Source organism: Metopolophium dirhodum, chromosome 8 (assembly GCF_019925205.1).
Source record: "Metopolophium dirhodum isolate CAU chromosome 8, ASM1992520v1, whole genome shotgun sequence".
Taxonomy (NCBI): domain Eukaryota; kingdom Metazoa; phylum Arthropoda; class Insecta; order Hemiptera; family Aphididae; genus Metopolophium; species Metopolophium dirhodum.
Window position 1 is genome coordinate 7,272,564 of NC_083567.1, and position 16,341 is coordinate 7,288,904.

Below are 16,341 nucleotides of genomic sequence, written 5' to 3' on the forward strand. Positions count from 1 at the left end.
CAATTACCATACTTATTCGATTAAAAATCAAGAAATAATAATACATAATAAATATGTACCTATACCGAAGCTAATGCATATTATTGTTTCAGCTATTGTAGACAGATACATAGAGTATACTAAAAAATGTAATTATTAAACTGATTAAATCTGACATTTAATATTATATTTTATAATTCATAAAATACTCAATAATTTGTTCTATAATTAGGGGAGAGTTACCAAGGTTGGATCGCTTTAGACATTTAGAAGTATTCCAGTTATTTATAATTATAATTATTCAACTGCACTTAAAAGATATTTATGTATGTGAACAACAGTTTGACAGCTATTTTTTTGAATATTACAAATTGGTCCATGGCTAGGCAACCGGTTGTTTTATTTGGACCAATTATATTTTTTATTGAATGAAATAGGGTGAAATAGGTTTTGAGCAGCATTGTTCATATGAAAATATGGTTATGGAGTTACTTGACGCAAAAAAACAAACTTCGATCGATAAATATTTTAAATAATATAGTAAGATACATATTTTAAATATGTAATATAATAATTAGTAAGATAAATATTTTTAATATGTTATATAGTAATTAGTAAGACAAATATTTTAAATACGAAAATCGTAATATACATATACATACATAAATTAATTTTCCGCGTATTTTTCATTTTTTTTTTTCATAGTACAAATCTAACAAATCGCTTATTAGAAACAATCAGTTAATTGACACATTTCACTTTGGTCCCAAAGTATTTCTAATAAGCAGCTTCTACTGTATATTATATATTACCTATATATATTTATTAAAAAAATCAGATATTTTTATAAAAAGAACACTTTTATAATTGTAGTATAGTTTACTTAATTATTTTACGCTATAACCTTACGAAATATTTCAAAAAAATTACGTTAACGTTACTGTTTGTTGATTCTGTGATAAAATACTGATAATGATGATTGATGATCGCGATTTAAAATAGTATCTTTAATCGTGTTGATAATGTTATGAAGACTAGAATAAGACTAGAATAAGACTAAAATACTACACTAGATAAAGAATTCCTATATAATATACATTATTATCAAGTGATATAGCTATACACTGCCACCATTTTGTCGGTTGGTTAAATATTTCATTCTATTGGTTTATGAAATTATCACAGAACAATTGTATAACAGAAATTATATTATCTAAGATTTTTTGAAACTCGACTAATAACCACGATTTAAGATAGTATCTAATAATTTAAATCGTGCCGATAACTTCACTTTATCATACATTTAAATATGGAATATTATTATTATTTTTAACTATGGTATTGTCAAAATTAACTTAACTTACAAATTACAATTCATCCTTTTAAAATCAAACAACTTTGGGGGGCTAACTTCGCATAGGTACATTGTATAAATGCGTAATCATTATATAAGCTATATAATTTAAAAAGGTACCTACATGGCTACATCGTTCAAAATAATGGATATTTTTTTTACTAAACGTAAAAAACTTGAATAATCCCTATACTAACGGGCTAAAGTAGAAACCTTAGAAACTGCAACGCAGCCATTAAATCGTGCTACTCATTACGATACGTTTTATTCACTTGGATGGTCATATATGGGTTTGGTATCCTTATAATTTTAGTCTTCATGTTAATAATAATATCTAATAACTCCAAAGACGTAATACAACGGTATTGACCATATGTATAAATGTTTTAATCATAATTTATGTTTAATAGCTCAGTAATTAGGGTTGTCTAATTTAGGCGTCGAACCAATACTTTAGTGACTCTCCCCTGTATCCACGCTAAAAAGAATAGTTAATTTAAGTTAATTCTGTTTTAATTATATTTTTAGATGGAAAGAGAGCTCCAATTTCTTATTGCAATTCTCTTTAATTTTTTTCATTGATAATAATAATTTTTTTTTATTCTATCCTTGTCATGTACTTTTAATGAAGATGGTAAAATGTAAGATAGTTAGTACTTTATTAAATAATGTGAATTTATATTTTTATGATTTATATGCCTAATATAAATGTATCTATAATAATAATCGTTATAATTTATTGTACTAATAACATCGATTTATATGATAAAGCATAGTTATCAGAATTAGATTTAATATGTATTTATAATTTTAATTTGTTACACCTTTTTTTTAATACGTGCACATATCACTAACCTATTATTTTGTAGAACATAAAATTTCAGAATTAATGAATTTCACTTCATTTTATATCAGTTAATTTTGTATGAAAAATAAGTATAAATTCAATTAAGCTCCCAAAGATTTTTTTTTACTTGTATTTTTAACACATACATATAAATGAGTTAGAACAATGTCACGAAAAACCATTTGCAATAATCATTATTTTGACAGGTGTATTCTTACAAAGTTTGATATTTTATGTTCTACGCATGCGCACAATGCACAACATTGTAACATTGATTTTAATATTTATCAACTGCCATCGCAACATTATACTAGGGACTTGTATCCAATTATCAAGCTTTTTGAACAAATGAATACAATTTTATTAATAATTTAAGAAAAAAAAAACTAAAAAAATTGGAAACTGAAAATGTCCGTAAACAGTAAAAAACAATTAAAAATATTTTAAGAATTTTATGGTATATAGAAAATGCTAATATAAACATTCAGTGAAAATTTCATGTACCTACGGTACTTTGTGTTAGAACAAAACAATCCAATACAAAAATAGATTTTGCTTAATTAATTTTTTTTTGTTTTTCCCGGTGCATTCATATTATATGATAACTTCTGTATTATAATTATTATTCTTCTTTCTTCTTTCTGGGCTTTTACAGGCCTTTAAGGCCCATCGCCGCAACAACATATTGTTTCCATTCTTCTCTATCATTTGCACATTCTTCTGCGTTTCTTACGTTCAGGAGTTTCAAGTCTTCCTTTACTCTATCCACCCATCTTTGTCTGGGGCGTCCTCGAGGCCTCTTAGTGTCGGGTTTCCATTTAGTTATTGATCCAATCATCCCTTCTGACCTCCATACATGTCCTGCCCAACTTATCCTCGTACTCTTCAGGGACCCAACAATTGTAGGTTCCTTGTATAGATCATCCAATTCCCTGTTGCTTCTCAGCCTAACCTCATAGTATCCATCGTTATTTCTTTTTGGACCGAAGATTTTCCTTAATATCTTTCTTTCGAAAACTCCTAACTTTCCTTCGTCCGATTTTGTCGTGGCCCATGTACTACATGCATACAGGGCAACTGGTTTGACTATGACTTTGTATAATGTTATTTTAGACTTTATTGATAGTAATCTTGATTTGAAGAGTGGCATTAGACTATAGTAGCATCTATTTGCTGCTGTAATTCGATTTTTAACTTCTTCGTGGCTATTAGCACTTTCATTGATCTCTGTGCCCAGGTATTTGAAGCTCTGTACCCTTTCAAATTTGTGATAATCAACTTTTAAATAGCTAATATTGTGATTTCTTCTCGATAGTATCATATACTTTGTTTTTGACTCATTTATCTTCAAACCAATCTCTTTACCTTCATTTAGTAGGATGCTAGTTGTATTTCTCAGATCGTCCTCTGATTCGGCAATGAGGACTATATCGTCAGCGTAAGCCACTACGGTTAGTTCGTCATTGTTGTTCATTTTTATTCCTTTGGCTTGGATTAGTACCTTTCGTACAACTGATTCTAAGGCGATATTAAACAAAGCTGGCGATAGAGCGTCTCCCTGTTTGAGTCCGGTTAACACTGGGAACTCATCTGATACCTCTCCTCCAAAACTTACTTTACTTTTGGACTCATATGCACACGCTCTTATCATTCTGACTAATTTTGCTGGTATTCCCATTTTATTCATGACATTCCATAATTTTTCCCTATTAATCGAATCGTATGCTGCTTTGTAGTCTATGAACATAAGGTGTATGTCTTTATTGAACTCTTGACTCTTCTCAGCTAATTGTTTGATGATGTGGATTTGATCAACTGTTGAACCCAGCTTGATACTCTCCTATTATTTCTTTAATATATGGATTGATTCTGATCAGAAGAATGTTAGATAGAATCTTATAAGTCGTGTTGAGTAAGGAGATCCCCCTATAATTTTCGCACTCCATGATATCTCCTTTTTTAAAAACAGGACATAGGACAGATACTCTCCACGATTCGGGTATTTCCTCTTGTTCCCATATTATGTTTATTAATTTAAGAAGTTGGTCTAGTAAGCATGGTCCACCCTTTTTTAAATATTCTGATACTATTTCATCTACACCTGGTGCTTTACCATTCTTAAGCATATTTAATCCCGTTTCTAATTCATTCTTTGACGGAGCTTCGAGTAGCTGTTCTACTGTCGTTAGCTCGTTTACAGTGATATTAATTATTGGCTGGTTCAAAAGCTTTGCAAACATATCTTTGAATTCGCATGCAATCTCTTTGTTGCCTGTTAAAAGGGTTCCATCACTTTTCCTCATAACATTTGGTCTGGGTTTGTATCCATGTCTTACTTCATTTGCTTTTCTAAAAAATATTTTCGAATGGTTATTTCTATTATTTTCTATATTTTGTATGCGTTCTTTTTCCCATAGTCTCTTATTTGATCTAATCACCTTTTTTACCTCTCTTTGTTTAAGTGCCAACAATCTTTTGTTATCTTCATTAGGTTCATGTAGTACTTTCATGCGGGCTCTATCTTTTTCATGTAAGGCTCTTTTACATTCTTCATTGAACCACATTTTCCTTGTTTTTTTACTGTTTGTTCTACTTCTTTCCATATTTCACTTATATTTGGTCTTTCTTGTATATTCTGTATTTTCGACATTAACTTTTCTTGATATACTTTAGCTGTTGATGTTTTCAGTGCATCTCTATCTATTTTCTCTTTATGTTTCTGTTTCTTTCGCCACTCTGTTGATATTCTGATATTTATTTTTGCTCCTACGAGCAAATGATCTGACATAGCACTACTCCCTCTCATGCTTCTTACATCTTTTATACAAGACTTAATCCGTGAATCAACTATTATGTGGTCTATTTGGTTTCTTACATATCCACATGGAGAAATCCATGTTTGTTTATGAATGTTCTTGTGCGGGAAACATGTGGAACTTATAGTCATATTCCTAGCAGCTGCAAATGAGATTAACTTATAGCCATTATCGTTAGATTCTTCATGTAAGCTTTCAGATCCAATTGTTGGTTTATATATCGTTTCCTTTCCAATTTTTGCATTAAAATCTCCGATCACTATTTTCGGTTTATCAGCTGGTAAAGAATCGTATAGCATGTCTAAACTATCATAGAATTCATTTTTTATCTCCTCATTTTTATCTTCAGTGGGTGAATAACAGTTAATTAGGATCAGATTGTGCCACTTACATTTAAGTTCTATGTAACATAGACGGTCATTTATAGGTTTGAAATTTGTAATTTGTGGTAGTAAATTGTCTTTAATTATAAACCCTACACCTCGTTCGTGTTTGTCCTCACCGCTGTAAAACAGAGTCATTCCTTGAGACTTCAAGTTCCCTGAACTCGTCCATCTTACTTCTTGAATAGCAGTTATATCCATCTCGTATCGCTCAAGACACGATAGAGATGTCGTCAAAGCTCCAGTCCTAAACAAAGATCGCACGTTCCAGGTTCCAATTCGTAAGTCCGTTATCTCTTTCATCCGAGGCTTAGAACAATGTTGTTGTTTCTTAACATTTTCTTTTTTTAAGTCGTAGGGTTGTCGGCCCTACGCATAACCCCCAACCTGGAGGACCAGTCCACACCAACTATTTAAAGTCAGTGTGGGGCTCGGGGCCCCGGGTTCGCCAAACCCGTAGTACAAGTTGCTTAGTACCCCCCTGAGGGCTTATAATTATTATTATTCAGCATTATTTCAACTAATTATCGTGTACACAGACACAAATTCAAAAAAAATTCAAAAACACAGATCATTGTAAAATCAATACATTCATCACTTCCCTCAGAATCTAAAATGATTTTGAAGTTAATAGTTAATGAAATTTTCAATTTTTATAGCTAAGAATTGAAAAATTAATATAAGGTTCCGCGTAATTTAGATTAATTTATTAATTTATTCACAATAGTACCATCAAATATACTTTGTAATAGCATAGGCCAGCTAGGGTTCGCCAATTAATACTTTCCGCGGGCCACATTAAGAATTTGGAAAATTCTTGCGGGCCGTACAAATTCAAAGTACATAATATTTATTATCATATGCCAATTAGCCAAAACTATTTTATTTCTTAATAAAAATAATATATACGTATTATATAACTATAACTAATGAAAATAGAATTACATTTAATAAATAAGTGAAACAATTATGAATTAATCTTTTTAATGTGATAAATGGCAGATCTTGCTCTCAATTAGCTGCTTTAAGTTGGGGTTACGGTTTGTGTCGCTATCTTCATCATTATTTTAAGGTGTTCGTTAGTGAGTCGGGATATGAATTTGTTTTTAATATAATTCATGTTTACGTATTAAATTGCTACTTTTCTCCTTATCTGCGGGCCGGTCAAAATTCATCCATTTGGTAACCCCTGGCATAGGCTGATTGACCGTCTTCACTCAGAATTGTTTTTCATCGTTTATTATATCATTGAATTTAATACCATCCATTACAAAAACTCACTTGTAACCAACTGTACAGCATATGGACACCCACTTGTCAACCTTTTTCTATTTAAGAATCTGGATTTTAGTTCGCATTTTTGTTATTTGTGTGTTTTTATTATTATGAAAAATGAAAACGTCCACGTATAGCTGTGTCCGTTGAGTTAGTTAGAATTTTAGGAATAGTGCTATCTACATTGTACATATTATATTATAACGATCAAACACTAACGATTAAAGTGATAAAAACATGCGATTAAGAGAGGTGGTACTGACTAAAGCGAATTTTCCATAATTTAATTTATAATTATTATAATCCAGCATAGGCGCACATTGGGTGTGAATTTACGGGGTGCTGGAATATTTTATGTTACACAGATCCGTGTAGGAATTGCCCCCACATACCCCTAAATCCTAATTCTATAATAAACTGCATTACATTAGATTTAATTTGTTTACAATAATGTGTTAATGGTAATGAATCAAATTGTCCGTTTGGTTGTAAAGAAGATGTGCACCCACATGTGTTGTCTCCGTATTACCAATGTAAAAAAGGAAAAACTATTTTGCACAGGTATAAGAACCACTCTTGCTGTACTCTTAACTAAATTTCCACACTATAAAAATGAGAAAATTTACTGTGCAACATTGTTTTTATATTTCCGAAATCAGAGCTAAAAAAAAATGTATTTAAGTTTGAAAAACTCAAAAATTAATAATTTTTAAACTATAAAAACTTTTTTCGTATTTGTGGTATCGAAAAATTAAAAACAGTGTTACACACTTGTCAATATTCTCCTCTTTCTAGTAGGAACATTTGGTTGCATATCTTGAACTATAGACTGAGAAATTCTTATCCGTTTTTACTATGTTTTACATCTGTAAAACGGAGATTACACATGAGAGTATAGCATCCTCTTAATAATATTTGTCATTCCGAATTTATTCAATTCCTAGCTCACAGAATAAATAAATATATTAGTAATAACCAAAGTTATAAAAAGAAAATTTCCGATTTCTTATCCAACCGTAAACCGTATATGATAATATAATTTTCTATAATAATGTGATTGCTGCATATTGTTTAATGTTTTATTGACAAAAACTGAAACACTGAAACGTGCATTCACACAATACCGTTTTAATCTTGAATTCGTGAAAAGTTGTCAATATTTGTAATGAAAAAAAAAATCTGAACCAATAAACCACAATAATTTATAAACGATTGGTGAAATAGGTACTGAAATAAATTGCTGATGCTAGTTTGAACCCCCCCCCCCCCCTAGTTGTGCCTATGTAATCCAGGATTACAAAATATTATTTTTAATATCAAAGACGAATGATTTATTATGGAATTAAAAAGCAAAAAAGTGGTCGAGTGGTTACCGATATTCTGTACAGTGCCTATAATAGCACATGAGGTGCCTTGAAGAGTCGCTGTAACGTGTATGATAAATTGGAATTTGATAATATGAAATCATTCTTAACGAAAACGATTCTAAGCGAAGTCTATAATATGACTAAGTATATTTTATGATATTAATATTATTAAAGCTCGCTGACTGAACAATGTAGAGTCTAAACAATGATAGCTATGCAGTAAGTGTGCACTAAGAAATAATTTTCCAAAATTCACATTTTAATGTTGTGCACAAGTGTTTTTCGATTCTAGATGGCCGATGAAAATGGTTGAGTTTTGAACACTATTACATTGAATATCAAATAACAAATTAAATAAAGTCTGAATCATAATAATATAGAGTTGACATTTTTAAAGGGCAACGAAGTGCATAGGGTCAGATAGTTAATATATAAAATTAAAAAGATTGAAAATTGAAAAGCTCATTGCGGAGAAGGTTTAAGGCTTTTGATCGATTCTCTAACTTTAAAAACAAAGAAGTTATCAATCATCATAAATAATGACCAGTTACGTAGACTGGGTGGGTGAGGTTCGCGGTACGGCAACGACGGCGGCTAGACGTGGCCGCCCAAACTTCCCCTTCCATATCACCGTTGCGCGACGTGATAGTTCATATCGTTATTCGTTGCTAATGGAAAACTATAATTATAATTATTTAATTATTATATTATAACTTAAATCAATACCATAGATTAAATATATAAAATAATATAATCTATGTTAATACAAAAAAAACACAATTTCTCACATATTCTATAGAAATTCACCGCATTATAGTGAACGAAGGACGGACCGACCGACATTTTAAGAGAAGCTTCGTTAAAGTCGGAACGCTGCTTAATGTTTGTGCATCGACTATCGATGAATTGTCGAATATTCAAGATGCCTGCATTTAAATAGTAAACAGTACTAATAATAAGTAAATTACTAATAATAACTTACTTTTAATTTAATTCAATTTCTATAATTTTTAAATTTTTATTCGTTTCTTTTAATTATTAAAATTTATCACAATGAAAAGGAAAATTAATTTAGGTCGTTCATCGAATATAATAAAACGTCAACGTTTACTTAGATTAAGTCAAAATAACAATGGCTCGCCAGATAACTGCAATATTAACTGCGAAAATAATGATGATAATATAAATAATATATCTGTTACCAATAGTGTTGGTAGTATTAATGAAAACAATATTAATAACAACGAAAATTTAGATGAACCACAAGTTCCATGGCGTCGCCGTGAAATGTCGGCATTTACTTATGTTAAATTAATAGGTTATAAAAATAATTCTCACGTTATCATTGGAAATATGAATTTAAAATGTAATTATTGTCGTGCATTGAAATGGTCCAAAGAGCCTGCAGGTTTTTGTTGTTCAGGAGGAAAAGTTGTTTTGGAAGACATTGCTAATCCACCTGAACCATTAAAAAGTCTCTTAAATTTTTCTCACAATAATTCAAAACATTTTTTTGACATGATACGTGTTTATAATTCGGCTTTTCAAATGACATCGTTTGGTGCAAAAGAAATTAGACATGGAAATTTCATGCCAACATTTAAAGTTCAAGGCCAAGTCTATCATTTGGCTGGTTCTTTATTACCCACCGGTACTGAAGAACCAAAGTTTTTACAGATATATTTTATGGGTGACTCAGAGAATGAAGTGAAAAGGCGTTTGTCTATTGCTCCCAATACAGATAAACAAATATTATATGATTTGCAATATATGTTGCATAGAAATAATTCGTACATTCGTAGTTTTAAGAGTGCACTCGATTTGATGCCGTCCAATCTAGATGAATTTAAGATTGTTATTAGGGCCGACAGAAAACCACAAGCAGAGCATCGTGGTCGATATAATACTCCTCAAACTGATGAAGTAGCCATATTAATTGTCGGCCAAGAATTTTCAAAGAGAGATATTGTATTAAGAGCTCGAGATGATACATTAACACGCGTAAGTGAAATTCATCGTTAGTACGATGCGTTACAGTATCCTCTAATGTTTTGTTATGGACAGAATGGTTATTCTATTGATGTTTCGCAAGTTAATCCAATTACAAAAATTCCTCTTAATAAAATGGTTTCCGCCATGGACTTTTACTCTTATAGACTTCAAGTCAGAGAAAATTCTAATAATATACTTAAATACGGTAAACTTTTGAATCAATATATTGTCGATATGTACGCGAAAATTGAAACTGAACGGCTTCAATATCTAAGAGCAAATCAAACTAGATTACGAACTGAAATTTACACTGACCTTCAAGATGCAATGCAAGCTGACGGAAACCCAGATCAAATTGGCCAGAGAGTGATTTTACCATCTTCATTTGTTGGTGGTCCACGCTACATGCAGCAACGTAAACAAGATGCCATGGTGTACGTACGAAATTATGGACGCCCAGATCTTTTTATTACGATGACGTGCAATCCTCAATGGCCAGATATTCAATCATGTTTATTTACTAATCAAATACCTGCTGACCGGAATGATATTATCGCACGCGTTTTCAATTTGAAAGTGAAAAAACTTATAGATTAAATTACAAAAGAAAAAATATATGGTGGAGTTAGGTGTTATATGTATACTATTGAATGGAAAAAAAGAGGATTGCCTCATGTTCATCTCTTAGTGTGGCTCAACGATAAATTAAGGCCAAATTACATCGATTTAGTTCTTAGTGCTGAGTTGCCAAATCAACAAGAAGATCCTTCCCTATTTAATGTCGTCAGTAGAAACATGATTCATGGCCCATGTGGTACATTTAACATGAATTCACCGTGTATGCAAAACGGAAAATGTTCAAAAGGTTTTCCGAAACTGTTTACTATTGCGACACAATCCGGACAGGATGGTTATCCAAAATATCGTCGTCGATCACCGGATGATGGGGGGCAAACTTTTCAGCTTAGGAAATCCGGTAATCGCATGATCACAATCGATAATCGGTGGATTGTGCCATATAGCCCTTTATTATTACGTGTATTTGACTGTCACATCAACATAGAACTTTGCCATTCAGTAAAAGCCATTCAATATATTTGTAGTTATATTAATAAAGGATCTGATCAGGCTGCATTCTCAGTAGAATCGCGTGATGAAATTAAAGAATTCCAAAATGGCAGATATATTAGTTCATCAGAAGCTGCATGGCGGATATTTGGTTTTACGATTCACGAACGGTCACCAGCAATTTTTCAACTCTCAGTACACCTTGAAAATGGCCAACGCGTCTATTTCACCGATCAAAATGCTCGCGAAAGACTTGAAAATGTTAGAAACACCACTCTTATGGCTTTTTTTGAACTTTGCCACCATGACGAATTCGCGAAAACATTGCTTTATATTGAAGTTCCATCTTACTATACTTTTACTAATAATCGTTTCAATAGAAGAAAACAAGGAGAGTCAATTGTACAATACCCTGGAGTCAAGAAATCCAATGTGCTCGGTCGAGTATACACTGTTCACCCAAGTAATGTTGAATGTTATTATTTACGTATGCTTTTGCATCACGTCCGTGGACCAACTTCATTTTTAGATTTAAAAACTGTTGATGACGTTATCCATCCTACATTTCAAAGAGCTTGCCAAGCGCTCGGTCTGTTACAAGATGAAAGTCATTGGAATTCTACTCTCGAAGAAGCTGCTTTATTTCAATCAGTGTCGAATCTAAGAGAACTTTTTGTTATTATGATAGCATTTTGCCACATTACTAATTTAACAGAACTGTGGGAAAATCACAAAAATAATATGTCATTAGATATTTTGCAGCAAGAAAGGCATCGTTCTGGAAATCACGATTTAGCTGTCACTCCATATATTTTGAATAAAACGTTAATATTAATAGAAAATGATCTTCTGAAAATATCTGGAAAGAAGCTGTCTGATTTTAACATGGAATCACCGTTACGAACTGATGATAATGATAATAATTTTCTTAGAGATAGGGCTTATATTGCAGAAACTTCTTATGATTATGATATACTTTCAAAGTACATCCAGGAGAATGAGCCGAAGTTAACAAACGATCAGCAAGTTATTTATAATACTATTTTACAAAGTGTATTGCAAGATACTGGAGAATTATTTTTTCTTGATGCTCCTGGTGGAACTGGTAAGACCTTCATGCTGAATCTCTTGCTTCCAAAGCTACGTGTAGAGAGAATAATTTCATTAGCAGTCGCTTCTTCCGGGATAGCAGCAACATTATTACAAAATGGCAAGACAGCACATTCCGCTTTCAAATTACCTTTGGATCTTCAGACTAACGAACGCCCAGTTTGTAGTGTGAAGAAACAAAGTTCTTTGGGTAAATTATTAAGGGAGACACGTTTTATTGCTTGGGATGAATCAACAATGGCGAATAAAGGTGGTCCTGAGGCACTTGATAGAACGCTGAGGGATTTTAAAAATAATGATCGCCCAATGGGCGGAGTTGTTATTCTTTTTGCTGGTGACTTTAGACAAATATTGCCAGTTGTGCCTAAAGGCACTAAAAGTGATGAAATCAACGCCTGTCTAAAGTCATCTTATCTTTGGTCTTACATAACATCTTTGAGATTAACAACCAATATGCGTGTACACCTTGGTGGTGATAATAATGCCGAGCTCTTCTCACAACATCTTTTGAAAATTGGTGACGGAACTTTTCAGAATGATAAGGATAGCATAATACAAATAAATTCTACATTTGCAATTTCGGTTCTTGATCGAAATAACTTAATCAACAAAGTTTATCCTGAAATTTCTCATCTTTCCAATAAATCCAATGAAATGAAAAAGACGGATATAACAAGTACAGATATAACGCTCATAAATGTAAACAAATCAAAAACGATTTAATTCTAAATAACAAAAAACACAAATGTCAAATAACGTTTTGATTCAAAATAAACAAGTCAAAATGATATATTTTGTGTGCAATTAAATTTAGAATTTTGACCATTTAAAAATCACAGGGTGTGTACGCATGCCTATGAATTTTTGATTTGCTTGAACCTATAACATAACAAACAGTTAAAATTGAAATATCAAATATTTAAGAACGGGGTACAAACCAGTAGCTTCGGCGGCGTATTTAGACTTAATTCTAGGGGGGAGGGCCTCAATTTTTTTCTTTAATTCAGGCTCAAAATCGTTGGTTTATATTTAATTTATATTTAAATATTTTAAATCAGGTGAATCCTTATTATTTGGCGTAGTTCTTTTTTAACACCTGTCTGTGTTTTGAAAGTTACACTTGTGTTTAATTTAATTTTTCACTAAGTATGGACCCAACAAAATGCCAATTCACAGCTGCGCATTTTGTACGCCGAACGCTTGAAATTATCACAATATCATGCACCCACGTTGCGGTGGTTTGACACGTATAGACTTAAACGATTAAAAAACACACGTACGAATGTAGTATGTACGAATTACGACATGCGTGAGTAGTATATATATACCAATCCTGGCGCAGCTCATAATATATCAATAAAAGATCACAAAGAAAACAATGTTCAAAAAGATCAGAAAATCTAATGGCAATAATAATTGAAATATTTTTCTAAAAATCTAATTGCAATAATAATTGAGATATTTTTCTAAAAATCTAAATGCAATAATAATTAAAATATTTTTTGCAAAATCCCCCCAAAAATATTTTTAAGAAATACTTATGTTATAATGACACATTCCTAGTATATGGAATCAAGTCAAAATACACACGATAACAGAGAGTCGTTTTATACCCCCGCGAATCGCGGGGGTTAGATAATCCTAAATCTTCAAGTGATATTTTTTTCATCTTGTTTTTATAGCCTAATATGGTAGCTACATCTTTACCTTTAAACCAAGGATTATCGGAATCTTAACATAATCAAGACTAAACAAAAAATCTTGTTCTAATCTTTTTGGTTTTGATTTCTAATTAATGTATTGAGATGGTTTACAAAATCATTTCTATCTATATTTATTTTATAATGTCCCTAAGCTAATGTGTCAATACCATTTTCTAAAATAAATCTTTTATCATCATAATCACTTAAAGCTTTTTTGTTTTGTTTTACAGTAAAAACATCATGTTTCTTAGTTCTAAATAAATTTTGTTTAACATATTTTGATTTTTTTGTTAGTAAACAATTTTCAAAATCATTAAAACATATTTTATTTTCCACAACATTTTTTTTAATTTCTTTTTCAGTATCTAAGACTCGATGTGGATATAATTTAGATCTTAAACCTATAAATTCAGTCATTATTTTTCCATTTAACTCATCTTTAAACTTACCTAAGACTTTTTTGTTAACTAAAGGTAAACCATAAATATTGTCTTTTGAATAATCTGAAGTATCAAAATGATCTAACATAGTTTTCATATCCTGGTAGAAATCGTCAGTTTTTATTTCTAATATTAGTGAGTCTGTATCTGTATACATCAATCTAACTCTATTTCCATACTTTTCCTTTATTGTATTATAATAAAAATCGTACATTAACAATTTAGACAAATCTAAAACACACATTCCTATATATATTGGTTGTTTGAAAGTTATTTTTGTTCTTTTCATATGGACTGCAACTAAATTCTCTGTAAAAATGGTTCTTTTGTCAAAATTTGGTTTTGCAATTAATTTTTCTAACTGGAATGCATTATTACATAATCTCATGTCAACATGATTTTGAACATTCATCATGGTACGTCCATAAACACTGTTGTTCATTAATTTGAAATATTCTTTTTCAAACTCATTCTTAGCTTTTGATCTGAGATTAGTATTAAAATCTATATACACTTTTAACCAAGAAGATTGACTAAATTCTAAAACTCTGTGAATTTTCTCTATTTTTAAACCTAATTTTATATATAATTTTAATGTTTCATAATGTATTATATATTTTTTCTTGTCATACAAAGTTGTTAATAATTTTGGGAGTTGTTTACCATCAAAATGTCTTTCCAGTGCTAAAGGGAAATCTGAATGTAGATCATGAAGTTCTTTAGGGTAAGTTAAATCGACTTCTAAAATATACCTAACCTTTAGGTGATTCATCAGAAATATTCATAACATTAAAATCCTCATGATTGACAATCCATTTGAAATCTCCAGTAGGTAAATATTTACTCATTGCCCACCCATAAAGATTATTTGCATCCAAGTATTGTAAAAATATTGACTCATCCTCTCTTTTAAATTTATTCCCCATATGTTTATTGTTTGCTTTTGAATACCTTTGACTACATTGAGACAAACCACCTCTGATTCCATTTTCAAACATTAATATTTGGTCGACATCTGTTAATAAATCTAATTTCACTTTTTTCATTCTTAACATACAATCCCATGCAAATCCTGGTGTTGTGTAATAATACATATATAGGATCTAATTTATAATTTTTTAAAGAAATGTCTCTAAAATTTTCTGTTATGTCTGTTAACAATAAAACATCAATCATATTATATAAACTTGTGAATTCACGAAGATTTTGTATATTAAACACTTCCCAATTTTTTTGTGAGTTGTTATATTCCTCAATTGTTATATTTTTGTCAGTGAGAGAACTATACAATTTTTCTATAGGAGGTAAACATGTTTCAATAAATTTTTCTTCACAATCCATATACTCATAAGGATAAGCCAACTTTCTAGTAACTAAATCTAAATGTTCTTCAGGAAAATATTTACTAAGTTCTTTAAATTTATTTTTTAAATTTAATTTCGAATCCTTTCTCAAATTATTTGTTAACTTCTCTAAAGAACTAGGTAAAAATGTTAATGAATCTATAAACCTTAATTCTGTAAATATTACTTTTTCTTTACCATTCCTAATTACTATACGTGGAATCCTTTTTGAAAAAGAAATATATTTTTCCTCATTATTTGGGATTAAATTTATTTTTTCACGGTCGTTTCCCATTTCCTTTATAAATAGATGGGCATCATAACCTGAAAGATTGTGAAAAACAAGGAGACATTGACTCTGTCAATATTTATTAATATTTCAATTATTATTGCGATTAGATGTTCTGATCTTTTTGCACATTGTTTTCTTTGTGATCTTTTATTGATATATTATGAGCTGCGCCAGGATTGGTATATATATACTACTTGCGTGTCCGTGAAATGGATATGATATACAGTTATATGCATTAACTACGATTTATGATATAATAACTATCTCAAATCATTAGTTATTATGTGATATTGTATCTAAGTATTTTAAGTATCTAGTCTATCTAAATAATTGTCATACGATATCAAATAATATTATGTAATAATTTCACAG

General features: G+C 30.8%; 3 protein-coding genes across 3 annotated transcripts; 2 read left to right on the forward strand and 1 right to left on the reverse strand.

Moving 5' to 3' along the window:
- Positions 1 to 4,686: 4,686 nt before the first annotated feature.
- Positions 4,687 to 5,682, reverse strand: LOC132950690 (craniofacial development protein 2-like). The gene has a single exon (XM_061022227.1). The coding sequence runs from the start codon at positions 5,680 to 5,682 to the stop codon at positions 4,687 to 4,689; it is 996 nt and encodes a 331-aa protein (XP_060878210.1).
- A 2,544-nt stretch (positions 5,683 to 8,226) lies between these two features.
- LOC132950691 (uncharacterized) lies at positions 8,227 to 10,610 on the forward strand. Its single transcript, XM_061022229.1, has 3 exons — positions 8,227 to 8,240; positions 9,137 to 10,022; positions 10,086 to 10,610. The coding sequence occupies exons 1-3, from the start codon at positions 8,227 to 8,229 to the stop codon at positions 10,608 to 10,610; spliced, it is 1,425 nt and encodes a 474-aa protein (XP_060878212.1).
- A 39-nt stretch (positions 10,611 to 10,649) lies between these two features.
- LOC132950692 (uncharacterized) lies at positions 10,650 to 12,914 on the forward strand. The gene has a single exon (XM_061022230.1). The coding sequence runs from the start codon at positions 10,650 to 10,652 to the stop codon at positions 12,912 to 12,914; it is 2,265 nt and encodes a 754-aa protein (XP_060878213.1).
- The last annotated feature ends 3,427 nt before the right edge of the window (positions 12,915 to 16,341 follow it).